This window comes from Pipistrellus kuhlii, unplaced genomic scaffold, assembly GCF_014108245.1.
Source record: "Pipistrellus kuhlii isolate mPipKuh1 unplaced genomic scaffold, mPipKuh1.p scaffold_m20_p_34, whole genome shotgun sequence".
In the NCBI taxonomy this organism is placed as follows: domain Eukaryota; kingdom Metazoa; phylum Chordata; class Mammalia; order Chiroptera; family Vespertilionidae; genus Pipistrellus; species Pipistrellus kuhlii.
Window position 1 is genome coordinate 659,437 of NW_023425534.1, and position 27,439 is coordinate 686,875.

Genomic DNA, 27,439 nt, shown 5'->3' on the forward strand with positions numbered 1-27,439 from the left:
CCGTGTCGCCTCCCAGTGCGTCAGCTGTGTGTCCACGGCATGTCCCGCATCTACCCCTCGTCCTACCGCGTGGACTCGAGCAACTACAAGCTGAAGAAGGTGGCCTCCTGAGCGGGAGGCCAACCCAGGTCCTGACCCCTGACCCCTGACCTCCTGCTCCCCCGCCCCCGCCCCCGCCCCCAGGGCTGCCCGGCAGAGGAAGACCATGCAGCTGTCACGGGCCCTGTCGGACCTGGTCAAGTACACCAAGTCCGTGGGCTCCCAGGACGTGGACACGGAGGGTGAGGGCGCCGGGCGCGGGGGCGCCGTGGTGGTGGGGGCAGACCCAGCCCTGACCCAGCCCTGACCCCGCTGTGACCCCGCCGTGACCCCGGGCGCCCGCAGTGGCGTCCAGCTGGCAGGTGTCCTCCTTCAGCGAGACGCGGGCCCAGCAGCTCCTGCAGCAGAAGCCGGCCCAGTACCTGCGCTTCAACCAGCGCCAGCTGTCCCGCATCTACCCCTCGTCCTACCGCGTGGACTCGAGCAACTACAACCCCCAGCCCTTCTGGAACGCCGGCTGCCACATGGGTGGGTCCAGCGCCGCCGGCACCACGGCCAGGGGCGCAGCGGCCAGGGGGGCGCAGAGGTGGGGGGCGCAGAGGTGGGGGGGCGCAGAGGCCAGGGGGGCGCAGAGGTGGGGGGCGCAGAGGTCAGGGAGGGCGCAGCAGCCAGGGGCGCAGAGGTCAGGGAGGGCGCAGCGGCCAGGGGGGCGCAGAGGTGGGGGGCGCAGAGGTGGGGGGGCGCAGAGATCAGAGAGGGCGCAGCAGCCAGGGGCGCAGAGGTCAGGGAGGGCGCAGCGGCCAGGGGGGTGCAGAGGTGGGGGGCGCAGCGGCCAGGGGGGTGCAGAGGTGGGGGGCGCAGAGGTGGGGGGGCGCAGAGGTCAGGGAGGGCGCAGCGGCCAGGGGGGCACAGAGGTGGGGGACACGGAGGTCGGGGGGCACGGAGGTCAGGAGTCATGGATGTTGGGGGGCATGAAGGTTGGGATTCACGGAGGTCAGGCGGGCACAGAGGCCAGGGGGCCACGGAGGTCGGGAATCATAGATGTTGGGGGGCACGGAGGTGGGGGGCACAGAGGTCAGGGAGGGCGCAGCGGCCAGGGGGGCGCAGGGGGGGCGCGCAGAGGTGGGGGACACGGAGGTCGGGGGGTACAGGGGCCACGGAGGTTGGGAGTCATGGATGTTGGGGGGCACAAAGGTTGGGAGGCACGGAGGTCAGGGGGGGCACAGAGGTCAGGGGGCACGAAGGTCAGGGGTCATGGAAGTTAGGGGGCGCACAGAGGCCTGAAGGGGTGCGGCCTGTGCTCTGAGCGCCTCTGCTTGCTTTTCTCTGCGGCTCTGGACCTGCCCAGTGTCCGGCCAACGTCACCGCCTGGTGCAGGGTTGGGTCCTCATCCTCGGGCACCTGAGGGCCGGGGGCCGTCTGCCTGGACGGACGCCCCTGTGAGCCCAGCCCTGCTGTGCCAGCGACCGCCGGGCGCGTGGGCACCGTGCAGGGTGTGGGAGGTCCCGGCCAGCACAGACCCCTCTCGTCCCGGCCTGCAGTCGCCCTGAACTACCAGTCGGAGGGGCGGATGCTGCAGCTGAACCGCGCCAAGTTCAGCGCCAACGGCAACTGCGGCTACGTGCTCAAGCCCCAGCGCATGTGCCAGGGTGAGGGGCACGGGGCCGGGGTGAGGGGCACGGGGTGAGGGGCACGGGGCACGGGGCCGGGGTGAGGGGCACGGGGTGAGGGGCAGGGGGCCCAGGGACAGGGCGGAGATCCCGCTGGCAACTGCGTCCAGGCCTTCGCAGGACCCTCCCTCCTCCGACACCTCGGTTTCTCCCCGGCCTCCTGCCCCCCTCCCCCCAGGCACCTTCAACCCCAACTCCGAGGACCCCCTGCCCGGGCAGCTCAAGAAGCAGCTGGTGCTGCGGGTCATCAGCGGGCAGCAGCTCCCCAAGCCGCGCGACTCGATGCTGGGGGACCGCGGGGAGGTAGGGGCGCGGGCGCGGGCGCGGGCGCGCGGGGGCGGGGGGCCCGGCCGGCCCGGCCTCACCCTGTGCCCCCCCAGATCATCGACCCCTTCGTGGAGGTGGAGGTCATCGGGCTCCCGGTGGACTGCAGCAAGGAGCAGACCCGCGTGGTGGACGACAACGGTGTGGGCGGGCTGCCGGAGCGGAGGGGCCCGGGCCTCTCCTGTGCCCACGGGGCCGTCCGGGGGGGTCCCCGGCCCCCAGGGCGGCTCCCCTGGCACCTGACCCCGTCCGGGCGGCCCTGGGCCAGAGCTGGCGGAGTGACACCTCCTCCCGGGGGCCGCCAGGGTTCAACCCCGTGTGGGAGGAGACCATGGTGTTCGTGGTGCACATGCCCGACCTCGCCCTCGTGCGCTTCCTCGTCTGGGACCACGACCCCATCGGCCGCGACTTCATCGGCCAGAGGACGCTGGCCTTCAGCAGCATGATGCCAGGTGCCGGCGGCAGGGCCGGAGGGTGGGAGGGCGGGAGGGCGGCTCCCGGCCCCCGGCCCCACGAGACTGTCCCTGCAGCCCGGAGGGGCCGGGGCCGGGGGGCTCAGCTGCCCTGGGGGTGGGCTTTGGCCACGGAGGGGGGGACCCAGAGGGAGCTGAGGGAAAGGCCACGGGTGCTCTGTGGACAGGGTCGGAGGGGCATCAGGCTGGGGAGGAGGAGGTCCTTGTGGGGAGGCCATTCCCAGCGGCTTCCTGAGCCCAGGACTGGGCCGTGGGTGGGCACAGGACCTGGGGGCAGGCGGGGCGTGGGGTGGGACGGTCCTGATGTGGCCTGCCGTTCCAGGCTATCGGCACGTGTACCTGGAGGGCATGGAGGAGGCCTCCATCTTCGTCCACGTGGCCATCAGCGACGTCAGTGGTAAGGTGAGTCCTCCCCGAAGGGCCGCCCGCGCACCCCGGCAGGGACCCGGCCCTGAGGTCGCGGGGGGACCCTGAGGGCCTGTCTCCACCCATGATGGCGACCAGGACACCTGAGCCACGGGCCCGGCAGCCACGGCACAAGGACGTGGACATCCTGGCCCTCCGAGCGCCCCCCACCCTCCTGTCTGTCTCCTGAGCCCCCCCCCCTCAGGGTCCTGCTCTTCACCTCCTCAGGAGGCGAGGCCTGGCTCTCCCCTTCCCGCCCACCCCCCAGCGCCCCGCCTGCCTCTGCTGGGACCGGGCTGGCTTCACTCGCTCAGTCATCAGGGCTCAGGGGTCCCAGGGCCGGTGTCAGGGCCCGGGCAGCCTTAGCACTAACCGCCTCTCTCCCGCCATGGGCCACGGGCCACGGGCCATGAGCCACGGGCCACGGGCCACGGGCCACGGGCCAAGCCGCCGGCTGGACGCGGGCTCCCCAGGCCTCCCAGGGCTCGCCGTCTGCCGTCCGTCCGTCCGCCCACCTGTCCGTCCGTCTGTCTGTCGTTGTCCGTGGCCCGCGCCCGCTGTCCGCGCCTCACGGCCGCCGCTCTGTCTCTTGGTCTTGCAGTGGCTCCCTAGGCCCCGCCCGCCTTTAGGAGCAAAGCCCCTTAGGAGCTCGAGGTACCCGGCGCGGGGCGCGGGGCGCAGCGCCACCCGCATGCTCGGGCGCCGTTAGCATCCGTGACCCCCGTTAGCAGCCCGTGGGGGCTGCCCGCCCGCTCACGGGACACGGATGGCGGCGGCGGGGTCTGGGGTCCGGCTCCCTCGGGCCATCGCCAGCCACAGGGCAGCCTTTAGAAGCAGGTCCAGGACTGGCCAGGCCTCCCACAGGCCCCTCGGCCTCGCCCGCGTCCCACCACGCTGCAAGCTCTCACCACACCCGCCCCCGCCCCCCTCTCTGCACCCCCTCTCTGCACCCCCTCTCTGCACCCCTCGTGTGTCCCGTGTGCTCCTCACTCCCTGTGCCGGGTGGGGGGGGTCCCTGGGACCAGGGGCTCCGAGCTCGAGTCCTGGACCTTCTTCTAAGTGGCCTCCCAGCCATCGGGGACCATTGCTCTGCCTTTGGGACCTTGAATCCCGAAGTGGATTCAAGTGCTGGCCACACGCCTCTGCCCCGAGGGCCCCCCGCTCCCCGTCCCTGGTCACTGCATGTGGGGACCCTCCGGCCTGCCCTCGGGGCCCTCGAGCTGCAGCCGATGGCCTCGCTGGCACGCGCCCGCCGGTCCCGGGGACCCCTGCTGCCCTCCTGAGCCCTGCCCTGGGGCCACGTGGGGGGCGGGTGGGCGGGCGAGGCCGGGTGGGCAGGGGCATGGAGAGCAGACGTGGCTGTGCTTGCTTCTCGGCCTGCAGTGCCCGCGGGCCCAGTGAGCTGGGCCGGGCCTCCTTCACCTGCTTCTCAGCCCATCTTCTCGCCACATCAGCACCACCCTGTCGTGGGGCCGGGGTCCTGGGGCAGGTGCCCAGCGAGGTGGCACGGGGTCCAGGTTCCGAGGCCTTTGCTTGGGAGAGCCCGGGGGGTCTTGTGTGCCCTCTGACCTGCTGACCCCAGCTCTGCTGGCTTCACCCGTGCGGTGGTCAGCGCTGAGCCACAGCGGCCTCTGTCCCTGGTAGAGGCTCCGAGACCCTTCTCCCTACACAGCCCCAAGCGCCCCGTCCCAGCGCGCCCACCGTGCCCTCCGAGGGCTGACCCTCCGCCCGCCCGAGTGCAGCAGGGCCGGGCCGGGCGGGCGGGGCCGTCCCTGCCCCCGGCCTGGCTGCCGGCTACCTGGGCTCCTTCTCTTGCAGGTCAAGCAGGCTCTGGGCCTAAAGGGTCTGTTCCTCCGAGGCCCAAAGCCCGGCTCCCTGGACAGTCATGCTGCTGGGCGGCCCGCGCCCCGGCCCTCCGTCAGCCAGCGGCTGCTGCGGCGCACGGCCAGCGCCCCCGCCAAGAGCCAGAAGCCCGGCCCCAAGGCCTCCCCTGAGCCGGCCCCGGGCACGCCGGACGCGGGCGAGGCCCCGGACGTGGCGCCTCCCAGCCCCGGCCCGGCCCCCGAGGCCCCGGCCCGGGAGGAGCCCGGAGGCCCCGGCCCCCGAGGTAAGGCGCCGGCGGACAGGAGCCCCGGGCAGGGGCGGCCGCCGCGCGGCCCCGAGGGCCCCAGGCCCGCCGGGATGGCCGCCTCCTGCATGAAGTGCGTGGTGGGCTCCTGCGCAGGCGAGGACGCCGCCGAGAGCCTGCGGAGGGCGCGGCCCCCCAGCCCGGGGCCCCTGGCCGAGCACGAGGCCGTCCGCCAGCAGCCCCGGGCCCGGGCGGACTTGCTGGGGGCCCCCCGGGCTGCCCCGGGCGGAGGCGGCAGAGGGGCGTCCCCGGGGCCGGGCTCGGGCAGCCCTGGCAGCCCCGAAGGGGCCCCCCACTGGCCCGAGGGCGCCCGCCGGCCGCCGGGGGCCCTGCAGAGGGAGATGAACGCCCTGTTCGTTCAAAAGCTGGAGGAGATTAGGAGTAAATCCCCCATGTTCTCCACCGGTAAGACGGGGCGCCCCCCGCCCCGTGGCCTGCCCCCACTCCGCATGGCCTGGCCGGACCCCTCGCTGTGCTTCGTGTCCGCTGCCGCCGTGCGCTCCACCCGCATCCCCTGCTCCGATGGCTGCCCCTCAGCCCCAGTCCTCCTCCTGCCTGACCCAGCCTGACCCCGGCCTCTTGCTCTTGGGGGCCCCCGTCCATCCGCGAGGGCCCAGTCCAGCCCAGCGCCCTCACCCCGCAGTGTCCCCTGGGCAGGGACAGAGCCGGGCTGTGCCCAAGGCCTGCAGCCCAGCGAGGCCACTGGGCCCGGCCCTGTGCCCCTGCCGGTCCCCTCCCTGGCCTGGCTGCTCCTGCCGGCTTTCCTCGGACCTGGGCAGCGTCCAGCCACACCCCACCCCACCCCGCCCGCCCGGCCTCCCTCCAGGGCCAGGCTGAGGGGTCCTGCCCCTGCCCCTGCCCTCAGTCCGCGGGGAGCGGGCCCGCTGCCCCTGACTCCTGGTGGGGCTCCGAGGCTGCCGGGGGGGCCCACGTCGCAGCTCCCACGCGCCCCCGGCCGAGGTGCCGTCAGGGCCTGGGCTGCAGGCAGCCTGCCTGAGCCCTGCCGCCAGCCGGCTCAGCATGTTGCCGTGGGGCGGGTCACAGGCTGGGGAGGGGGATGCTGGGCCTTCCTGCTCCCCTCCCTGCACCCCGCCCTGCTGTCCCTCTGCCACTGGCCAGCCCCGCCCCCACGCTGACCACCCTATTCTTTCTGTCCCCATGCGGCCTCCGTAGTTAGGAACTGAGCGCAGCCACGTGCCAGGTAATGGGGCAGCCCCGTGTGCCCCTGTGCGGCCCATGTGCCCCTATACAGCCCCCTGTGTGCCTTATACGGCCCCCCATGGGCTCTGGGTGCCACGGGTGGGCTCCGTGTGCCCCGTGTGGGGTCCGTGTGCCCCGTGTGGGCTCCGTGTGCCCCGTGTGGGCTCCGTGTGCCCCGTGTGGGGTCTGTGTGCCCCGTGTGGGCTCCGTGTGCCCTGTGTGGGCTCCGTGTGCCCTGTGTGGGCTCCATGTACCCCGTGTGGGCTCCGTGTGCCCAGTGTGGGCTCCGTGTGCCCAGTGTGGGCTCCGTGTGCCCTCTGTGGCTCCGTGTGCCCCATGCGAGCTTTGTGTGCCCCGTGTGGGCTCCGTGTGCCCAGTGTGGGCTCCGTGTGCCCCGTGTGCTCCGTGTGGGCTCCGTGTGCCCCGTGTGCTCCGTGTGCCCCGTGTGGGCTCCGTGTGCCCCGTGTGCTCCGTGTGCCCAGTGTGGCTCCGTGTGCCCCATGTGCTCCGTGTGCCCAGTGTGGGCTCCGTGTGCCCCGTGTGGGCTCCGTGTGCCCCGTGTGGGCTCCGTGTGCCCCGTGTGGGCTCCGTGTGCCCCGTGTGGGGTCCGTGTGCCCCGTGTGGGCTCCGTGTGCCCCATGTGGGCTCCATGTGCCCGGTGTGTGCTCCGTGTGCCCCGTGTGGGCTCCGTGTGCCCCATGTGGGCTCCGTGTGCCCAGTGTGTGCTCCGTGTGCCCCGTGTGGGCTCCGTGTGCCCTGTGGCTCCGTGTGCCCCATGTGGGCTCCGTGTGCCCCGTGTGGCTCTGGGTGGCTCCGTGTGCCCCGTGTGGCCCGTGTGCCCTGCGGGGCCCGTGTGCCCTGTGGGGCCCGTGTGCTCCGTGTGCCCCATGTGGGTTCCGTGTGCCCTATGTGGCCCGTGTGCCCTGTGGGGCCCGTGTGCTCCGTGTGCCCCATGTGGGTTCCGTGTGCCCTATGTGGCCCGTGTGCCCTGTGGGGCCCGTGTGCTCCGTGTGCCCCGTGTGGGCTCCGTGTGCCCTGTGTGGCCCATGTGCCCCGTGGGGCCCCGCCTGGAGGGCCAGCGGCAGCGGAGTGGAGGGCATCGTGCAGGCCGCCGTGTGCCTGGAGGGGCCTGGTCAGGGGGCCTGTGGCACGGGCTGCGCCCGACGCCCCCTCTCCTCTCCCCGCAGATCCCCGCCCCTTCTCCATGCAGAGGTCGGTCTCCTCGCTGTGCAGCCTGGAGACCATTGCGGAGGAGCCAGCGCTGGGCCCCGGGCCCCCGCCTCAGCCGGCCACCCCGCCCAGCCCCGCCCAGGGGGGGCCCTGGTGCGCCACGGGCCCCGCAGCCACGGCTGAGCGGCCCCCAGGGGTGCCCCTCCGGCTCAGGACGCGGAGCCAGGGGGACACGGAGCCGGCCCCCCACAGCAGGTGGCAGGCGTGCCGTGGTGGGGGCCCCGGCGGAGCGTGTGAGGGGGCGCCCGGCGGCCAGACGGACGGCAGGGGCCCCCCCCGGGCCCCGGGCCACCTGCCCTCGGTCAGGAGGGCCAAGAGCGAGGGGCAGGTGCCCTCGGAGCCCCCGGGCGGACGCCGGGCCCCGGCCGGGCCCTCCCCGGCCCTGTACTCGGACGCCACGGCCGGAGACCGGCTCTGGCAGCGGCCGGAGCCCGGCAGCCACCGGGACAGCGTGTCCTCATCCTCCAGCCTGTCGTCCGGAGACACGGTCATCGACCTCGCGCTGCCGGGCCTGGGCCCGGGCCCGGGGCGGGAGAGCCTGCTGGGGGCACCGGCCGGACGCCGGCCCCTGCGGCCCTGCTCGGCCTCGGCCGCCCGCCCGGACTTCCTGTCGGTGACCAAGAGCAGATCCAGCCCCAACCTGCGGGCGGCCGGCCCGTTCCCCGTGGCCCCCGCCGCGCTGCGGCCCCGGCCCCCGGCCCCCCGGGCCCCGCGCAGGGACGGCCCCGTGTCCGCCAAGTCCAAGAGCCTGGGCGACCTGACGGCCGAGGACTTCGCGCCCCGCGTGCAGGGCCCGGGCAGGAGCCTGGGCCGCGGCCTGGGCCCGGCCGGGGAGGGGCCGGCGGGGCGGGCGGCCCGGGGGGACCCCCTGACGGAGCAGCTGCTCTGGCTCACGGGCTTCCAGCAGGCGGGGGACATCACCTCGCCCACCAGCCTGGGCCCGGCCGGGGCGGGGGCGGCGGGCGGCCCCCGCTCCCAGCGCCGCTCCTCCCGCAGCCAGAGCCGTGTGCGCGCCATCGCCAGCCGGGCGCGCCAGGCCCAGGAGCGGCGGCGGCGGCAGGGCCCATGGGGGCTCCCCGAGGAGGAGCGGGGTGCCCCTGAGGGCGCCTGCTCCGGGGGCCCGGAGGGCTGCGGGGACGTGGCCGCCCCCAAGGGCGCTGCCGGCATCCTGCTCAGACTGTGACCCGCCGCTGCAGCCGTGCTGGTCCCGGAGCTGTGCCCCGGCGCCCGCCCTCTGCCCAGGCCTCTCCCGGGGGCCAGGGAAGGCAGCCCCCACCCCCGGCAGCGTTGTCACGGCGTTTTACCACGTGTGCACACATATCTACCCCGAGACAAAGCTTCTATGGCATTAAAATGGGCGGAGTGCTCCCTGTTTCCCGGTGTTCGCCGTGTGATGTGTGTGTAGGGGGGTGCCCAGCCCGTGAGTGCCCAGGCCCTGCCCTGGCTTGCTCTGCAGGGTCCCTGCTCTGTGCCACTCTAGACTATAAATTCCCAAACACGACTGCCAAGAACACGCTCCCCTCGCCGTGGGCGGCCCCGGGCCTCCTGCGACGTCCGGAGAGATTGACCTCCACCCAGCGCTGTGGACTGGCTCCGCCTGTGCCCTGCTGCCGGGCAGCGCAGGCGCCCGACTCCCAGCAGAGCCACCTGCAGGGCCCAGGGCCCCGGCTTCCGTGGGGGCCGTGACCGGGAGCCTCAGGGGAAAGGAAAGGGTGGGCAGAAAGGTGGGCACTCGGGGCCCTGGGGGGACAGCCAGAAAGATGGACAGACTCAGCCCTCCCGCCTGGCGCACACGCGGGGCCTTGCAGGTCCCCAATGGCGTCTTGCGTGATGCCAGCCTGCACCCCAAGGACACGTCCCGTTGGGGGAGCAGCCAGGGAAAGGGGCTCCTGCCACCGGTGCCACCGCCAGGGCTGGGCCACGGAGCTCCCACGCCCAGGCAGGGCTGTGGGCACAGGCTCAGGCCACACAAGGTCTGAGGAGCTCTGAAGACGCACCTGCTGCCGAGAGCCCTCGGGGCCCTGAGGCTCCGCTCGCCGGCTCTCACCGGAGCTGCCCGGCCCTGCCGTCCCCCGCACGGCGGCCTGGGCGGAGCAGTGGGGGCCTCGCTCTGGGGTGGCTGCGGAGGCATCGCCGGGGAGGGCCGCAGGCTCCGGACGGCGCAGCAGAGGCACAAGCTCGGGCTCACTCTAGAAACTCTATTGGGTGTGTGCCGCGCCTGTGCGCCGACAGGCAGACAGGTACTTCCCATATACAAAAGTTATTTAACAGTTAAATACATCCACTGCGAGTGTCCGGCGGGCGGGCCTCCGGCACGGACACAGCGGCCCCTCCGCCCGGCGCCGGCAGCCGCCGCGCCCGCCTGAGTCACAGAAGCACAACATAAATATCGACGGGTCGTGCCGCCCAGTGCGTCCCCGATGCCCGCGGGCGGTGGGCGGGCTCACTGGGCCGGGGCCTCGAACTTGAAGATGACGCTGAAGAGCCGGCCGCCCAGGCGCGTGGCCAGCCAGGGGTTCTTGAGCACCGCCAGCTTGAGGCTCTCGCAGCGCAGGGCGGCGCCGTAGTTGGTGTGCACGGCCCGGCCCATGCCCTCGATCACCACCAGGTCTGCACCGCGCTCCTGCACCAGCACCGCCAGCCTCTCGTCCAGGCGGCTGCGGGAGGAGGCAGTGAGGCGGGCTCCGCGACGGCCCGGCCACCCCACCCCGCCTGCCCCCGTCTGCCCCCGGGCATGGAGGCCCCTCCGGGCGGGGCCCCCAGGCCGGCCCGCGGGCAGCCTGGCTGGAAGCAACGGCAGCGACGCCTCCTACTCTGACCTCTAAAGGACCTGCCCGCCCCGGCTGGTGTTGCTCAGTGGTCAGAGCGTTGGCCTGCAGACTGAAGGGTCCCAGGTTCGATTAGGGTCAAGGCTCCCTTCCCAGTAGAGGGCATGAGGAGGCAACCAATCAAAGATCCTCTCTCATCATCGAGCTTCTAGCTCTCCGGTTTCCCCTCTGTGATCGATACAAATATATTTTAAAAAGAGATTATAAAGGATCTGGTCCCACCGTGGATCTGCCTCCTGCCCTGCGGTCAGCAGTGGCCTGAGTGACCGCCGGGCGGACTGAGATGGCCAACGCGGCTGGGGGGGCGGAGCCTGAGCAGGACCAGCGCCCAGGGGACCGGCCGCAGCCTCAGAGCCGGGCACCCAGTGTCCACGTCTCCCGCCCACATGAGCCAGAGCGTGGTGATGCTGGGACGGGCCGAGGGCAGGGGGCTGACCGCCCGGGGCGGGGAGGGGCCGGGCCAGGGGAGCGAGCGGCGGTACCTGAGGTCCAGGCAGGGCGAGCTGGAGCCCGTCTGCATGAGCAGCAGCCGCTCTTCTCCGAGCGCCGAGCTGTGGGCACAGGGCGCGGTGAAGGGGGACGGGACACTCCAGGCCCCGCCCCGCCAGGCCCCGCCCCGCCAGGCCCCGCCCCGCCCCGCCCCGCCAGGCTTACTGGATAACGGGGTCCATGGCTGCGATGTGCTCGGCCACGAGGAGGGACTCGCCGTAGGTGACGTCGTTGAGGGCGGGGCCCGAGTTGCACGCCAGGATGACCTGCAGCAGACACCCCGGCGTGTGAGGGGCCCCCCGGCCGCGCAGCCCCAGCCCAGCTGCGCCCCACGCTCCCCGCCCCCGAGCTGCGGTGCGTGGCCGGACACCGCCCGGGGCCCGCGGAGGAGCGCCCGGTGGAGGCAGGCGCCCGGGCTCCGGCCGCTGCTCGCCCACCTACCTGCCGGCGGAGCAGCCGGGCAAGGGCCCCGCGTGCAGCCCACACTCACCTCCGTCCCTCTAGACAGAAGCTCCCTGACAAAGGGGAAGACTCCCAAAATGACGTCTACTCCACTGTTATCTGCGAAAATTAAGGCACATTTGTGAGGGGGCCCCTGCAAGACAAAACCAGGACGTCCAGTTGGGCACAGCGCGGCCAAGCGTTCCAGCCCCTCCGCCCGCCCACCCGCCCGCCACTCCCGGACGGGGCTGCTGGGCCCGGCGCTGGGCGGCCCTGAGCTTCCAGAGCCGCTGCCCCCAACGCCCTCTGAGCCGAGGTCAGGCCCCCTCGGGGGCCCCGGGGGGTCAGGCTCGGGACAGGGAACGGTCAGCTGGGCCTTGCAGCCGGGGTGCTGGCGGGACGTGGGGGCCCCCGCCCCCCTGTGACCCCGCTGGTCCCGCGCACGTGGCCCGGGACGGCGGCGGCGTGTACCTTCAGTCTCTGCAGCCACGTGTCGTACGAGTCCACCAGCCAGGGCCGCTCTGGGGGCACAGGGTGCGGTCAGCGCTCCCCGCAACCACCTCACACCCCTTCCCTGCAGAGCTCAGGGGGTGGCCCCCCACCTCCACAGAACCCCCGCCTCCCCCAATCCCACCCTCACCCTCCACCCCCATTCCCACCCACCCCGGCCCCAGGGGCGCCCCGGGCGTCCTACCTTCCAGCTTCCTCTTCGCCTCCTCAAACCCAAACTGGGGGTCAGACTCGAGGACGCTGCACGGGGAGGAAAGAGGGAGTCACACCAGGACTCGGCCACGGCTCCCTGTCCACCGTGCTGGGCCGGTCATCCGTGCTACCACCCGCCCGAGAGGCACAGGGCCTCCCACTTCAGACAGACGCCACAGGGCCCTGCTCCACGGGGGGGGAGGGGGGGCTGCTCCACGGGGGGGGCTGCTCCACGGGGGGGGGGCTGCTCCACGGGGGGGGCTGCTCCACGGGGGGGGGCTGCTCCACGGGGGGGCTGCTCCACGGGGGCCTTCACCCATGGGGGCCCTGCTCCTGGGGGGCCCTGCTCCACACGGGGGAAGGGGGCCCTGCTCCTGGGGGGCCCTGCTCCATGCGGTGACCAGCACTGGCCTTGGCCAGTGGGAACGTCAGCCCCAAGCCCACACCCCTAGCCCACAGGCACCATCTGGGTAAGGAAGGGCTCCCCCACCCCCAGCAGCTGAGCCAACCAGGACCCGGTCCCCTCACTGCTACCTCCTCACGGCCGGGCAGGGCCGGGCTGCTCCATGTGACCCATCCCAGGGACCATCCCAATGACCATCCCAGTGACCATCCCAGGGACCAACCCAATGACCATCCCAGTGACCATCCCAGGGACCAACCCAGTGACCATCCCAGGGACCAACCCAATGACCATCCCAGTGACCATCCCAGGGACCAACCCAGTGACCATCCCAGTGACCAACCCAGTGACCATCCCAGTGACCATCCCAGGGACCATCCCAGGGACCATCCCAGTGACCATCCCAGTGACCATCCCAGGGACCAACCCAGTGACCATCCCAGTGACCATCCCAGTGACCATCCCAGGGGCCATCCCAGAGACCATCCCAGGGGCCCGTCTCAGCAGCTGCTGGACCCGGAGCCCTGCGGGCAGTTGGGGAGGGACCTGAGGGCTATGGGGGGAGGGGACCCGGAGGCGGGCGGGGCACCCACTCGGACACGGCCTTGGCGCCCCAGTCGAAGACGTTGCCGGCCAGCAGGCCCCGCACCAGCGCCAGCTGCCGCTCCTCCCAGGCCAGCGCGTCCAGCGCCTGCACCACCTGCCGGAAGCACCGCAGCGCCACGCCGTTCTCCTTCTGCTTCACCTGCGGGCGACGGAGCCGACTGACCGAGGGCAGTGCCGCCCGCTGGAGCCTCCCGCCGCGGCTCAGGCACCAGTGCGGGCAGGCGCCTGGCCCGGTGATCGCTGTGGAGCGGGGCCTGGACTGCCCCTGGCCCGGTCACCCCTGAGGCAGGACAGAGCCCACAAACCCGAGGCCTCGGGAGGCCAGGGGGACGGGCACAGGAGAACCCGCTCCTGGGAGGCCGCGCCCTCCTGGTCAGCACACAGGCCCTGGTCCCACACGTCCACAGCCCCGCCCGGCGCCCCCTGGCCCCCTCGCCACCCCCTCTGGCCAAGGGGAGCGCTCTCACCCGGGTCCCCACGGCCTCCGGCTGCGGCTCTTCAGCGGGTGCTGCTCCAGGTGCAGCCCCAGCGCTGGGGCCGGGCGGCGGCCAAACCCCATGCCCGCCCGCACGCACCTGGGAGTGGGGGTCAGGCGCCCGCACGCACCTGGGAGTGGGGGTCAGACGCCCCTCAGTCACCTGGGAGTGGGGGTCAGACGCCCCTCAGTCACCTGGGAGTGGGGGTCAGGCGCCGTCACGCACCTGAGTGTTGGGGTCAGACGCCCCTCAGTCACCTGGGAGTGGGGGTCAGACGCCCCTCACGCACCTGGGAGTGGGGGTCAGACGCCCCTCACGCACCTGGGAGTGGGGGTCAGACGCCCCTCACGCACCTGGGAGTGGGGGTCAGACGCCCCTCAGTCACCTGGGAGTGGGGGTCAGGCGCCCCTCACGCACCTGAGTGTTGGGGTCAGACGCCCGCACGCACCTGGGAGTGGGGGTCAGGCGCTGTCACGCACCTGAGTGTTGGGGTCAGACGCCCCTCACTCACCTGGGAGTGGGGGTCAGACGCCCGCACGCACCTGGGAGTGGGGGTCAGGCGCCCGCACGCACCTGGGAGTGGGGGTCAGGTGCCCGCACTCACCTGGGAGTAGGGGTCCGGGAAGTTGAACTCATTCAGGCAGTGCTCCCTCGTGTCCAAGAGGCTGCGCACCGTCAGGGTCCCATAGGCGCTGCAGACAGAGCCCGGAGGAGGGCTGAGCGGGCGGACACCGTCCGGGCCACCCTCCCAGCACCTGCACCCACAGCGCCCGCGCCCACAGCAGAGAGGGGCCGGGCTGGCGGGGGGGAGGGGGGAGGGGAGGAGGGGCACCGTGCTCACAAGGGCTGGAGGCGCAGCGTCTGCAGCTTGTCCCAGTACTTGTGGCGGAATTTCTCCGCCCGCTCCGCCGCGTCCGCCGCCCCCGGCTGGCTGGCCACAGCGCGCTTCACCACCTGCGGAGGCCGGGGCTCAGCGGGGCCGGGGCCCGGCAGGCCCTCCAGCCGGCCCGGGCTCAGGCCGTGCCATCGGCTCCACCCCGAGCGGCCAGGCGGCTGGGACCGTCCTCAGAGCCGCGGGGTCCCGTCCTCAGAGCCGCGGGGTCCCGTCCTCAGAGCCGCGGGGTCCCATCCTCAGAGCCGCGGGGTCCCGGCAGGAGGGACCCGCCCAGGAAACGGACCCAGGGCCCCAGGGCTGGCCGCTCTGAGCCTCCGGAGGAAGCGCAGGGACCAGCGGGGATTTGTAAACCAGGAGCCCCAGGACGCCTCGTCCCAGCTCACCGTCCCCGCGAACCAGGAGCCACTGCTCCCCCAGGAGGAAGCGGCCAGCCCGCAGGGGCCAGCTCCGGCGCCCCTCGCCGGTCACTGCCTGGGACCGGCTTTGGCGGCCACCCGCCGGCCGAGCGCCTCACCCCGTCCAGGGCGTCCTCGAAGCAGCCGAGCCAGTACTTGCGGGCCAGGGCGTCGTCCGTGAGGTCCACGGTGTCGGGCACGTAGGACGCCGGGTCCAGGAGCAGCGGCAGGCTGACCAGCGGCCGCTCCAGCCGGTCCATCTCCAGGAGGTCGAACTGGGGGCGGGACGCGAGCACATCGGCTGTGCTTCGTCTGAGGCCAACGAGCTGCCTGGGGAGAGGCCAGCAGAGCCCCACCTCGGGGCCCGCCCGCCAGGGCCTGCGGTGCCCTCCGCCCGCTGGACCCTGTCTGCTCCCAGCGAAGTCAGTCGCCCTCGGTCAGTCACCCTCAGGGTCAGTCACCCTCCCAGTCAGTCGCCCTCCCGGTCAGTCGCCCTCCCGGCCGCCCACCTCTCCCCGTCGCTTCCTGCCAGCGGGACGCCCGGGGCCTGTGAGCCGGCCCCAGCCCCGCATGCGGACCGGCCGGCAGCACACTCACCGTGCCGCCCTTCAGGGTGCCCTGCGCGGGGCCGAGCTCGGGGGCCGAGCTCATCAGCCCGGAGCTGCCCGCGTAGTTCTCGCCCCAGCTGTACTGGTCGGGGTCTGGAGGGAGAAGGGTGTTACCGGCCAGCACCCCGGAGCCTGCTGTGCGCCCCAGTTCGTTTCACCCATTTACTCAATCCTCGCCCGCGGTGTGCGCACTGACTCAGAGGAGCGGAGGGAGGGACACCATCGCTGCCTCCCGCGGGCACCACGCCCGACCGACCCCAACCCCGGGCAGGTGCCTCCGGGGAACGGAACCTGCACCTCTGAGTCCGGACGCCGTCCCACCAACAGCCACCCGGCCAGGCCCCCACCCACCCTCACCTGTGCCCACCACGCCCTCCCCCTCCGCAGGCCCCCCTCCCCCCTCACCTGTGCCCACCACGCCCTCCCCCTCCGCAGGCCCCCCTCCCCCCTCACCTGTGCCCACCACGCTTTCCCCCTCCGCAGGCCCCCCTCCCCCCTCACCTGTGCCCACCACGCCCTCCCCCTCCGCAGGCCCCCCCCCCCCCACACCTGTGCCCACCACGCCCTCCCCCTCCGCAGGCCCCCCTCCCCCCTCACCTGTGCCCACCACGCCCTCCCCCTCCGCAGGCCCCCTCCCCCATCACCTGTGCCCACCACCCCTCCCGGCCGCAGGTCCCCCCGCCGCACCCACTCACTGTCCTGCTCGGCTCCCTTGAGAAAGGCCCCGATGGCGCCCAGGTAGCCTTCGTGCCTCAGGAACAGCGCCTGGACCTCCCCCTGCAACGCAGAGCCCGAGGCGCAGGCTGTGACTGGCTAGTCCACCTGCTCTGCCCCCAACCCCAACCCCAACCCCGCCGGACGGGGGATGGGGGTCCTGAGTCGTCCGCGCGATGTGCCAACGGGACTGGGTGGAACGCAGACGAAAGGCCGTCCTTCAGGAAATACGGGGGGACGACCCCAACGGGATGAACGCCGACCCGCCCGCCCGTCCGCCCGCCCGTCCGCCCGCCGCCGGCCCGGAGTCTGCCGCGCTCACAGGGAGACGGTCACCTGCCGGCTCACAGGGGAGCGGAGGGAGGCCGGGCGGGCGGGCACTGGGGTGGTGGGCAGTGGGGGGGGCACTGGGGCTGGGCGGTCACAGGGGGCCGGTGGGCACGGGTGGCGGGCACAGGGGGCCGGCGGGCACGGGTGGCGGTCACAGGGGGCCGGGCGGGCATGGGCGGGCGGTCACAGGGGGCCGGGCGGGCATGGGCGGGCGGTCACAGGGGGCCGGGCGGGCATGGGCGGGCGGTCACAGGCGGCCGGGCGGGCATGGGTGGCGGGCACAGGCGGCCAGCGGGCATGGGTGGCGGTCACAGGCGGCCAGCGGGCATGGGTGGCGGTCACAGGCGGCCAGCGGGCATGGGTGGCGGCGGGCGCACCTTGGAGAAGAAGCTGATGCTGTAGGTGATGGTCCGCATGGTGACTGGGTGGCCGCGGATGAAGAAGCCGCCGAAGTACACGCGGTCCAGGCCGTGCAGCCGGGCGTAGAAGCAGGCGAGCTGCCCGATGTCGTTGCTGATCATGTGCAGCAGGCTCTTGGCCATGTCCTCCGGGAAGAACTCTGCGGGCGGGACGGCGCTGGGCGGGGGGCCGGGGCGGGGGGGGGGGCACCGGGGAGGGCGGGGGGGGCACCGGGAGGGCGGGGGGGGCACTGGGGAGGGCGGGGGGGGCACCGGGAGGGCGGGGGGGGGCACCGGGAGGGCGGGGGGGGTACCCGGGGAGGGCGGGGGGGGTACCCGGGGAGGGCGGGGGGGCACCGGGGAGGGCGGGGGGGGCACCGGGAGGGCGGGGGGGGCACCGGGGAGGCGGGGGGGGGGCACCGGGAGGGAGGGGGGGTACCCGGGGAGGGCGGGGGGGGCACCGGGGAGGGCGGGGGGGGCACCGGGAGGGCAGGGCGGGGGGCCGGGGCGGGGGGGGCACTGGGGAGGGCGGGACGGCGCTGGGCGGGGGGCCGGGGCGGGGGGGGCACCGGGGAGGGCGGGACGGCGCTGGGCGGGGGGCCGGGGCAGGGGGGGGGCACCGGGAGGGCGGGGGGGGCACCGGGGAGGGCGGGGGGGGCACCGGGGAGGGCGGGGGGGCACCGGGGAGGGCGGGGGGGGCCGGGGCAGGGGAGTGGGGACCGGGGAGGGCGGGGGGAGGGGGCACCGGGGAGGGCGGGGGGGGGCACCGGGAGGGCGGGGGGGGGCACCGGGGAGGGCGCGGGGGGCACCGGGGAGGGTGGGGGGGGCACCGGGAGGGCGGGGGGGCACCCGGGGAGGGCGGGGGGGGGGCACCGGGAGGGCGGGGGGGCACCTGGGGAGGGCGGGGGGGGGCACCGGGAGGGCGGGGCGGGGGCACCGGGAGGGCGGGGGGGGGCACCGGGGAGGGCGGGGGGGCACCGGGGAGGGTGGGGGGGGCACTGGGGAGGGTGGGGGGGGGCACCGGGAGGGCGGGGGGGCACCGGGGAGGGCGGGGGGGGGGCACTGGGGAGGGTGGGGGGGGCACCGGGGAGGGCGGGGGGGCACCGGGAGGGCGGGGGGGCACCGGGGAGGGCGGGGGGGGGCACCGGGGAGGGCGGGGGGGGCACCGAGGAGGGCAGGGCAGGGGCAGGAGGGCGAGTTGACGTACCTTGGTCGGTGGTGGCCGACTTCCCGAAGCTGCTGGCGATGAGGTTGCCGCTGAGCCCCAGCGTCTGGTGGGCGCCGCCATAGATGTCCTGCACCAGCATGTCCACGTTGGCGTGCTGCCCCCTGGCGGCCAGGTGCAGCAGCTCGTCGAACTTCTGCAGGGACGGAGCGGGGAGCAGCGAGGTGTGGGTGTGGGAAGGACCCCGGCCTCGAAGCCAAGCCCAGGAGCGAGGGGGACAGGCCGCCCAGGACCCGCAGCCGAGCTTGTGCTGCCGACAGGATGCACCCGCCCTTCGGGGCCCCGACGGTGGGGCGAGGCCGAGGGGAGCCCCAGGGGGAGCTGCAGCCCGAGCCCCCGGCCAGCACCTGCGTCCTGGTGAGCAGCGCCCCGAGCCCCCAGAAGGTGCCGCCGCCGATGGAGCTGCCTCCGATCCACTCGAACCGGTCCTCCGTCTCCACCTGCGGGGGAGGCGCCGGTGAGCGGCCAGCCACTGCCGGCGACGCGGGGACCGTACTGCTGACGATGCCGGGAGCTCTGCGCGGGGCTGGTGCCGTACCCGCCAGGCCGGGCCAGGTCCCTCGCCTGCCGAGCCCCCTGCGGCCGCGCCTCGGCGGGCCAGCTCACCTTCACGATGGACACGCCGGAGCCGATGTTGACCAGGAGGTAGGGGAAGATGTGGGGGTGGTTGGTCTGGAAGCGGAACTCGGGGTCGGCGTCTTTCTGGTACGCGAAGGCCTCATGTGGGATGTTCTTCAGCACGAAGTTGCAGCCCTTTATCAGGCAGGTCATCACGTCCTCCTTGGCCACGCTGCGGGGGAGGGGGCCCTGAAGCAGCCGGGCCCGCGTCCCGGACGCCCTCCTGCTGCCGAGCGCAGCCCCTCACCCCCAGGCACGAGGTCCCCGGCCGAGCGGCCGGGAAGGCCAGGGCCCTCTGTGCGGGGCACACAGGCCGGCCCCCCGCGCTGAGTGCGCCTGAAGCCCCGCCCCGCCCCGCCCCCGGGCTGCAGCCTTCCTGCCCCTTCTGTCCTGGGGTTGGGCCACGGGCAGCCGGCTGTAGGCCCGGGGCCTGTGGTCCCCTTACCGCAGCCCCAGCTTCTGCTCGATGAGGTCCTTGAACTTGTAGGCCCCGCCCCCGGTGGCGTGGATGACCTTGGTCTCGGTGTTGACCAGGTGGTCCCGGACGAAGTCCAGGCAGGCCTCGATGTAGCTGTTCTCGAACTTGATGAAGTGCAGCCGGGGCGTCACCTCCTCCTGGACGGAGATCTCGTAGGGCGACTCGCGGTCCCGCTCCGCGTCCTGGGGCGGAGGGGGGTCTGTGTGCCGTGCGGGAGGGGAGACCCGAGACCAGCCGCCTCGCGCCCACCCGTTTCCGTCACCCAGAAACGCAGAGCCGCGGGGGCAGGCTCCTGGGGGAAGGAGCTTCGCGAGGAGCGAGAGGGGGCGACACGGACACCAGGAAGCCCCCCGGGAGCGCAGGGGCCGCGCGGACCTGGGGGAGCGGCTCAGGGACAGCAGCCCGAGGCCGGGATGCCAGGCCCCCATAGCCCGGGCGCCCCGCCCCCCGGACACCCCGCCCACCTGGCCCGCGTGGTCGAAGGACCTCACTCTGGCCACTTTGTGCTGGACGGTGGAGTAGTAGGCCAGCTTGGTCAGCGACCCGCCTGGTGAGACAGACAGACACGGCGCTGAGAGGCGGACGGAGGCACCGAGCCCAGCCCGGTGCTCTCCTTCCCGGACGTGGTCGTGGGCTCGGGCGTGTGCTGCCACGTGAACTGGAAGGCCCGGCGGGCACCACCCCGAGGCTGGGCTCCAGGACCCACAGCTCTGCTCCTCCCAGGCCCTGCAGTCCGGCCGGAGCTGCGCCGTCCCTGCACCCCGGCCCCGGGAAGGAAGCTGCCCCGTCTCCAGGCAACCGTGTGGCTCATCAGCAGCTTCAAGCGGGTCAGGAAAGTGACCAAAGAGAGAAGCTGACGAGCCCAGTGCTTCCACCGAGCAGCACCGGGGGTGCCGTGGAGACACGGGGAAGGAGGCGAAGGGGTGTCCTAGCCACCGGGGGCGCTCACCAGGACCCCCCACCCCCGGGGGCCGGAGAGCAGCATCCTGCCCCCATTGGCTGGGGCTGGGCGGCCCGAGGCCCAGAGTGACCACGGGAGGCCACCGGTGACATGGCCCAGGGGGCAGGAGGGACAGTCAGGGCAGGTGGGAAGGGCCCCGGGGCACCGGTTTCAAGGCTGCACCCTGGCGAGCACTCAGGGCAGACGGGGACACCGGGAGGCCCATGTCCTGCCGCCCCTGCCACGGCCACAGCCACGGAGGGAGTGACTCCCTCGGAGCCACAAAAGGCCGGTTTCTTACGGGGCCACGAAAGCACCGGAGGGTGTGAGCCCGCAGCTCTTCCCGGTCCAAGGCCCATGCCGCCTGCCTGTCCTGGAGCCACGACGGGGCCTCGGGCTCCCCCAGAGCACAGCCGGGCCAGGGCACACCTGGGGGTGCGGGCTCAGTCTGGAGCGGGGGCGGGGGGGGCCTCCAGAGCCTTCGGGGAGCAGCTCAGCTGTGCCCAGGACCCCCCACAACCAACCCTGCCAGGGCCACCACCCCGACCAGCCCACGCCCCACACACAGAGGCTCTCCGTTCACCCAGCCTGGGAGCTGGGACCCGGTCCCGCCGCCTCTGAGCGTCCTCGCCTCAGACCCATCCTCGCTGGGGCCCGGGGGCTGCACACCCCGCCCCGCAGGCCCTGCGCCTCCCCTGGCGCTTTCACAGGGAATCTGCCTGCTGACCGGTGCCCCCAGGAGGGCCGGTCGGGAACAGCCTCTTCCTGGCGGGGCTCAGGGAGGGCAGAGCAGGCAGACCAGCCAATCTGTGAGCCAACGGGTCAGACCGGGCAGGGGCTCCGGGCAGAGGACCGGCCTGCACTGCGCTGACAAACAGGCACGGCGCCCGGCGCCCAGCGGCATCCCGGAGAGGACGGGCCAGGCTGGGAACACCCCGAGGTCCTAGGCAACGGAGCCCGCGGGGCTGGCCCCGGCGGCAGGCGGCTCCCGGCCCCGCAGCGGCTCCTCCTCCCGGGCCACCAGCTGGCCCCCGGGGCCACACCGGAGGTCCGCGCTGAGCCCCGTGGCAAGTCCATCTGCAGAAACGTGAAGGGCCGAGCCGTTCCTCGGAGCAGAACCCCCCAAGGAGGGAGGCAAAGTCGGAACCTCAGAGCTCCCACCACCCGGACCACGGTCACTCCCAGCGTGGGCAGCACTGAGGAGACTGCAGAGCAGGCCGAGAGGCTGACGGGGCCCCTGGAGGCCTGGTGGTGGGTGACCAGCACCCCATGCATGTGGGCACCGAGTCTGGTCTGCACCAGCCACCCCAGCACCTACCTGGCCTCCAACCATCTCAACCCTGCTACCACCCAGCCGCTGGCAACTCGGGCCCGCCCCACGTCTCCATCCCCACCAGGACCTGCGCCCCACGCCTGACCCAGCTGAGCTCCCAGCGCAGCTGTGGAGCTGAGAACGGTTTGGCTCAATGGATAGAGCGTTGGCTTGGGGACCGAAGGGACCCGGGTTGATTCCGGTCAAGGGCATGTACCTTGGTTGCGGCATATCCCCAGTAGGGGGTGTGCAAGAGGCAGCTGATCGATGACTCTCTCTCATAGATGTTTCTAGCTCTCTATCTCTCTCTCCCTTCCTCTGTACAAAATCAATAAAATATATTTAAAAAAAAAAAAAAAAAGGCGCAGCTGTGGAGCCTGGGCTGGTCCCCGCGGTGGGGACACAATAAATGCAAAGGCCCACCCAGTGGCCCAGCTTCTCTAGGAGAAAAGGTGAGGTCCGTCCAGCATCTACTGAGCGGCAACCATGGGGCAGGTGCTGGAGGGCAGGGGACACTGCCCACTCGGAGGTGGGCAAACTCAGCAGGAGGTGCAGAGCCGCTGTGGCCTCCACGCCGGGGAAGCTGACCCCGGGAGGCCCTCTGTCCTCATAGGTGGGCAGAGCAGCAGCGTGGCAGGCCGAGGGCTGGCTGCCTACCAGCGAGGTGACCTCCCCGCTCAGTGTCCGGTGACAGCGGGATGCTGGGAGGGAGCACGGGGCCTGTGCAGTGAGAGGGGCAGGGCCTGGGAGCGGCGGGGGCGAGAGCGGGCCTGGGGCTCCCCTGCAGCCCCCGGGAGACTCGGAGGCTCTGGCCAGAGGCCGGCAGAGGTTCCAAGCTCCCACGTCCAGGTCATCGAAACTCCCGCCAAACGGCCACCGGCTGAAATCAGGGCCAGCCGGTTTGGGCTCCGGGCGGCCGTCAAGGCTTCCGTGGCCAAAGCCGGGGCTCCCGCCCGTCCACATCCTGGCCCAGACCTGTCGCGGGCCCGGGCAGCCACCCCAGGCGGCCGGAGAGGCCACACCGCGCTGCTGACCCTCCCCAGGCCGGACTACAAGGCCCGGCATGTCCCGCTCCCGCTGCGCGGAGCCTGCCGGGAGCTGTAGTCCGGCCCCCGCGACGAGCGTGCGCACTGGCGGCCCTAGGACTACAAGGCCCGGCAGGCCGTGCGCGCCGGCAGCCCGCTGACTACGAGGCCCGGCAGGCCGTGCGCGCCCACGGCCCGCGCCCCGCCCTTCGTCCTTGCCACCGCCCCCGGCCCGCCGGCCCCGCCGCCGCGCCCACGCCCGCTGCGCGCCGCCCCGTCCCCGCGCCCGCCCGCGGCTACCGATGTCTATGGCGAAGCGCTTGGCGTTCTCCAGGTTGCGGAAGATCTCGTCGGGGGGCAGCGTGATGCTCTTGTCCAGGCCGTCCCCGCTGCTCCCGCCGCCGCTCGCTCCGCACTCCGCCATTTTGAATGTGCCCGGCCAGCCTCATCAGCCATGGAGATATATGCGCATATATTTGACTGCTAAACGCCGCCCGCGCATAGATTATGCTAATGAGGCTCCGGGCCGGCCCCGCCCCGCTCCCCTCCGTGGTCCGGGCGGCTGGAGGACCGGCTCCGGGCGGCGCGGGCGGCCCGGGCGGAGGTCCCAGAGGCCCGGCCCGGAAGGGAGCTCAACGCAGAACCTCTGCACCCTGCTCGGTGCGGCCTCGGTGCTCTGAGCCCGGCCAGAGGGGCACTGGGCCTTGCCGGCCACCGGAGACCGATTTCCCGCCAGTGGGCTGCAAGCCTGGCGCCTGCGCGGGAGGCGCGTGTGACCCCTGCCCGGGGTGTCCAGGGGTGCTGGGCTGGGGGTGACCCCTGCCCGGGGTGTCCAGGGGTGCTGGGCTGGGTGTGACCCCTGCCCGGGGGTGTCCAGGGGTGCTGGGCTGGGGGTGACCCCTGCCCGGGGGTGTCCAGGGGTGCTGGGCTGCGGGTGCCGGAAGCCCCAGGCCAGGTGGGTGTTGGGGACCGTGCCCTCGAGGGCAGCGCAGACGGACGTGCCGCTCTGAGCCGGGAGGCGGTGAGCTCTGGCGGCCCAGCCGCGGAGAGGCCGGAGCCCGCCTGGAGGAGCAGCCTCTGCCGCGAGGGGATCCATGGGCTGAGCATCTCCCAGCGCTGGGACGGCACCGTGGTGGTGCTGGGGACCCGGCTCCGACGTGTCCCCCTCAGACACTGGGGCGCTTTGGGAAAGAAGTGTTGGGAGCGGACAGAGGGGTCCCCCAAGTGGCCTTGACGCCGGCCTGCCAGTGACCCAGGTCGGTAACTTCCTTTCTCGGGGCCTCGGCCGCCTCCTGGCGAGCCGGATGCCCGTGGAGCTGAGACTCCAGGCTGACAGACAGGAGGGGCCGGGCATCGGGCCCGGGGAGGCAGCCTGGCAGGTGTCTTCCTGGGGGTGGGGGTGCGGCTCTGGGCGGGATGCTGGGTGGAAGGGTGCAGGGTCTGCTCCCAAGAGGCTCTCAGCCGGGACCCTGGGCAGGGGGTGCCTGTGGCGTGCCTGCTGCCCCTGCAGTAAGAGGCGCTCCCGGTCCCGGGCTCACTGCTCCCGGGGCCTCCGCAGGCACTGGGCTGGCCGGGAGGGGGCGCCGGTGGGCATGGCCTGCAGAGGAGATGGAGAGGGAGGGAAGAGGGCAGGAGGGGAGTGCGGAGCTGGAAGGAGGGGCGGGCTGGGCCGCGTCTCTGGAAATGATGTCTCCTGGTCCCACATTTTGCCCGTGGCGTGTCAGGACGCCTCTAGATTCACTCCATCACCCCCTGTGGGCTGCACTGCCTGTCCCTCCAGCAGGGAGGGCGGGGGCCCCCGGGGCCTGTCCAGGGGTGGGTGCTGCTGGCCAGCGGGAAGCTGTGTGTTTGGACCGGCTGAAGCCCTGCTGTGGCAGCGAGCGCCCCGGTGCGGGCGGGCGGGGCCTCCCAGGGCAGAGCGGGAAGGTCCTGAGCAGGGAGGCTGGGGCAGGGATCCAGGCCTCCGGCTGTCCCCCCTCCTGCCTCACCCTCCCAGCTCCTCCCTTCCTTCCCTCTTCCCTCCCCTCCTCCCTCCCAGCTTCTCCCTTCCTCCCTCCCAGCTCCTTCCTTCCTCCCCTCCTCCCTCCCAGCTCCTCCCTTGCCTTCTTCCCAGCTTCTCCCTTCCTCCCTCCTCCCTCTCAGCTTCTCCCTTCCTCCCCTGCTCCCTCCCAGCTTCTCCCTCCCCTGCTCCCTCCCAGCTTCTCCCTTCCTCCCCTCCTCCCTCCCAGCTTCTCCCTTCCTCCTCCCTCTCAGCTTCTCCCTTCCTCCCCTGCTCCCTCCCAGCACCCAGCCCTTGGTCCTGTGACCCCAGGGTCCCACCCGCAGTTGCACTCACTAGTGCCCTCCCCTCCCCGTGGGGCGGCGGCTGCGGAGGAACAGGAACGGGAGGACAGCGAGGACAGGGAGCCAGATTTTATTGGAAATCCGAGAACAGCAGTTCAGATTCTGAGTACAGAGCCAGGCCCGGAGCACCCCCGCCCAGGATCCTGTGAGGATCAGAGTGGGGACCCGCCCGCACCGCTGGGAGCGGCGGCCGGTCCCTCCGCCCCTCGGGGCTGACACGCTTCCTATGAGGACGCACTAGGTTCCGCCTTCACGGAAGGCAACGCCCCGCCAGGCCGGCCGGCGGGCAGCGGAGACGGTCTCCGCGAGCGGGGGTCCCGCTGGGACGTCACACCCCCCCCTTCCCGGAGTCACTGCCGCGACGCAAACAGCCCGCGGGCCGGCCGGCGCAGGCGGCTGGGGGTGCGGGCTCGGGTCTCTGCGGCGCGTTCTCCGGAGGCCGGGCCGGGGCCGGGCGGCCCTGCCCCGCGCACCGCTGGCCCTCGGTCACCAGGGCCGCCAGAGGCCGCGGGGCGGCTGGTGCTGGGGCGCCGCGGGGCCGGCCTTGGCCGCGGGGTGAGGGGTGGGGGGCGCGGGCGGCGGGCGCTGAAAGTGGCAGAGCAGCTTCATCTGCGCGTCGCCGGCCGCGTGCAGCGCCAGGAACTGCACGGCCTCCTGCAGGCACCACGCGTAGCCCTCGCGGAAGTCCTGCCGCCGGCTCTGCGGGCCCGCGGCGGCGAAGGCTGCGGGGAGGCGGCCGTGAGCGGGGCGGGCAGCGGGGGCGCGGGCGGGGCGGGGGGCGCGGAGCGGGGCGGGCAGGAGGGCGCAGAGCGGGGCGCAGGGGGCGCGGGGCGGGGCGGGCAGGGGGGCGCAGAGCGGGGCGCAGCGGGGCGGGCAGGGGGCGCGGGGCGGGGCGCAGGTGGAAGCGGGGCGCGGGCTCACCTTTGCTGTGCTTCAGGTAGCTGACGGCCATCTCCAGGATGTCTGCCTTCTCCAGCTTGGAGTTGGGCTGGTGCCGCGCGAACTCCTGCTCCAGCAGCAGCTTGAGCTGCTCGATGCTGCTGTTGATGCGGTCACGGCGCATCTTCTCCACCACGGGCTTCCGCAGCTGCGGCGGGGAGGCGTCAGGCGCGGGCCGCGGGGCGGGGGGAGAAGGTGTCAGGGAGCGGGGAGGGGAACGCGGGGCGCGGGGCCTAGGAGGGTGCACGGGGCTCGGGGCTGGGGAGGGGAGCGCGGGGCCGAGGAGGGCGCGCGGGGCCGGGGAGGGCGCGCGGGGCTCGGGGCCCGGGAGGGGAGCGCGGGGCGCGGAGAGGGGAGCGCGGGGCGCGGAGAGGGGAGCGCGGGGCGCGGAGAGGGGAGCGCGGGGCGCGGAGGGGGAGCGCGGGGCGCGGGGAGGGGAGCGCGGGGCGCGGAGAGCGAGCGCGGGGCGCGGAGAGGGAGCGCGGGACCGGGGAGGGGGGCGCGGGGCGGGCGCGCACTTACTCGGTTCTTCTCTTTGGGGCTCAGCAGCTCCAGGGCGGCGGCGCCGGGGGCCATGCTGGCGGAGAGCGGGAGCGGGCACCGGAGCCGGAGCGGCGGGAGCAGAGCTGGCAGCGGGCGGAGCGGCTTTATAGGCGGCGGGGCGGGCTGGCCCTGGGGCCCGGGCGCCGCGGCGGTTCCCACGCTCGCGGCCAATGGCGGCCGCACACAGCAGCATGTGAATGGCGGGCACAAAGCCGCGGGAGCAGGTGGGCCGCACAATGTCCGGCTGTGGGAACGCGCCCTCATTAGCATCCGGCCTGACGCCGGCCCGCGCCTCAGTGTGCCGCCGTTTCCCAGGCGGGGGAGGGGGACACGACCTCCTCTCCCTCCTCTCCCCTGCCCTCCCCTTCCTCCCGTCCCCTGCTGGCGGGCAGATCAGGGACCAGTGCACCGGCTTCCTGGCTGCGGGCACCTCCCCACAGGGACCTGCTGCCCCGGGGAGGGCGGCCACCCCATGCACAGGTGGACCAGGGGCCTCTGTGGTGGGTCCCGGGGTGTCACCTGGGACACAGGACTTCTCCCGAGGGAAACTCGGGCTGCCCTGCCTCCACGATGGCTTCAGGGAGTGTCCAGGAGCCAGAGAGGGTGCCGGGCCCAGCACAGAGCCCCCCCAGCCAGTGCCCCCAGGAGCAGCATGTCAGGCCGGGCATCTCGGGTGCTGTGAACCCACAGGTGCCCCCCATGTGGCCAGAGTCCACCCGGGCTCTCACTGCCCAGGCCGCACAGCCTGGGGGCACGGCCAGGCTGGTTCTGCCTGGACGTTCTGAAGGGGGTGCCAGGTGGCAGGCATGAGGGCGGAGCAGGGCAGCCCGGAGTCCCCTCAAAAGTGGTACCAGCTCAGACAGGCCCTCAGGACCCACAGGGAAAACCCATCATCCTGGTACCGGCCTGCTGGGAGCGCCCTCTGCCCAGAACACCACCCTCCTGGCTCTCCACAGGGGACTGGGTGGGGCCCAGCCGGGCGGGGGTGCGGGGGGGGGGGGTGAGGGGAGACAGGGCCTCCGCTCGCTCGGACAGCCATGGCTGGCATCAGGCACGTCAGCCCCGTTTTAAATCTGGGCACAGCCGCCCTGGTGTGGCTGGAACTCCAGAGCCCTCCCAGGGGCCGTCAGACCCACCCGCAGGGGTCCTGGCAGCCTTGAGGGGCCTATGGGGACCCCAGAGGACCCACTGGGGAGCAGGACGGTGTCGGGGCTGTGGAGCTGGCACTGGGTGGCCCACGGCAGCTGTCACCTTGGATGAGG

The 27,439-nt window shown here is 73.4% G+C and overlaps 3 protein-coding genes across 7 annotated transcripts in view; 1 reads left to right on the forward strand and 2 right to left on the reverse strand.

The window, feature by feature from the left end:
* Window positions 1-8,735, forward strand: part of PLCH2 (phospholipase C eta 2) — a 44,251-nt gene extending 35,516 nt beyond the window's left edge. For 2 of the 4 annotated variants that reach the window (XM_036460949.2, XM_036460950.2), the window contains exons 14-23: window positions 184-281; window positions 385-567; window positions 1,581-1,688; window positions 1,888-2,012; window positions 2,090-2,174; window positions 2,339-2,485; window positions 2,829-2,908; window positions 4,730-5,444; window positions 6,213-6,240; window positions 7,427-7,542. In XM_036460949.2, coding sequence (XP_036316842.1) covers window positions 184-281; window positions 385-567; window positions 1,581-1,688; window positions 1,888-2,012; window positions 2,090-2,174; window positions 2,339-2,485; window positions 2,829-2,908; window positions 4,730-5,444; window positions 6,213-6,223 — 1,552 coding nt within the window. In that variant the 3' untranslated portion in view covers window positions 6,224-6,240; window positions 7,427-7,542. Of the gene's footprint in view, window positions 1-183; window positions 282-384; window positions 568-1,580; window positions 1,689-1,887; window positions 2,013-2,089; window positions 2,175-2,338; window positions 2,486-2,828; window positions 2,909-4,729; window positions 5,445-6,212; window positions 6,241-7,426 lie in introns of all 4 variants that reach the window. The other 2 variants (XM_045570499.1, XM_036460947.2) reach the window with 2 other exon arrangements.
* A 921-nt stretch (window positions 8,736-9,656) lies between these two features.
* Window positions 9,657-22,797, reverse strand: PANK4 (pantothenate kinase 4 (inactive)). Of its 2 annotated transcripts, XM_036460979.2 has the most exons (19): window positions 22,653-22,797; window positions 19,540-19,622; window positions 19,043-19,257; window positions 18,586-18,769; window positions 18,327-18,419; window positions 17,962-18,115; window positions 16,734-16,915; window positions 16,008-16,089; window positions 15,302-15,405; window positions 14,824-14,979; window positions 14,256-14,368; window positions 14,019-14,106; window positions 12,926-13,077; window positions 11,922-11,977; window positions 11,699-11,748; window positions 11,277-11,381; window positions 10,952-11,052; window positions 10,780-10,848; window positions 9,657-10,126 (listed from the first exon to the last, which is right to left on the reverse strand). In XM_036460979.2, the coding sequence occupies exons 1-19, from the start codon at window positions 22,774-22,776 to the stop codon at window positions 9,913-9,915; spliced, it is 2,325 nt and encodes a 774-aa protein (XP_036316872.1). In that variant the 5' UTR covers window positions 22,777-22,797; the 3' UTR covers window positions 9,657-9,912. The 2 variants fall into 2 exon arrangements, with proteins under 2 accessions (XP_036316872.1, XP_036316873.1); XM_036460980.2 differs by lacking the exon at window positions 11,699-11,748 and having other exon boundaries at window positions 11,277-11,347.
* Window positions 22,798-25,075: 2,278 nt separating this feature from the next.
* HES5 (hes family bHLH transcription factor 5) lies at window positions 25,076-26,550 on the reverse strand. The gene is made up of 3 exons (XM_036460823.2): window positions 26,157-26,550; window positions 25,617-25,782; window positions 25,076-25,417 (listed from the first exon to the last, which is right to left on the reverse strand). Exons 1-3 carry the CDS (start codon window positions 26,445-26,447, stop codon window positions 25,182-25,184), a joined length of 693 nt encoding a protein of 230 aa, XP_036316716.2. The 5' UTR covers window positions 26,448-26,550; the 3' UTR covers window positions 25,076-25,181.
* Window positions 26,551-27,439: the final 889 nt, after the last annotated feature.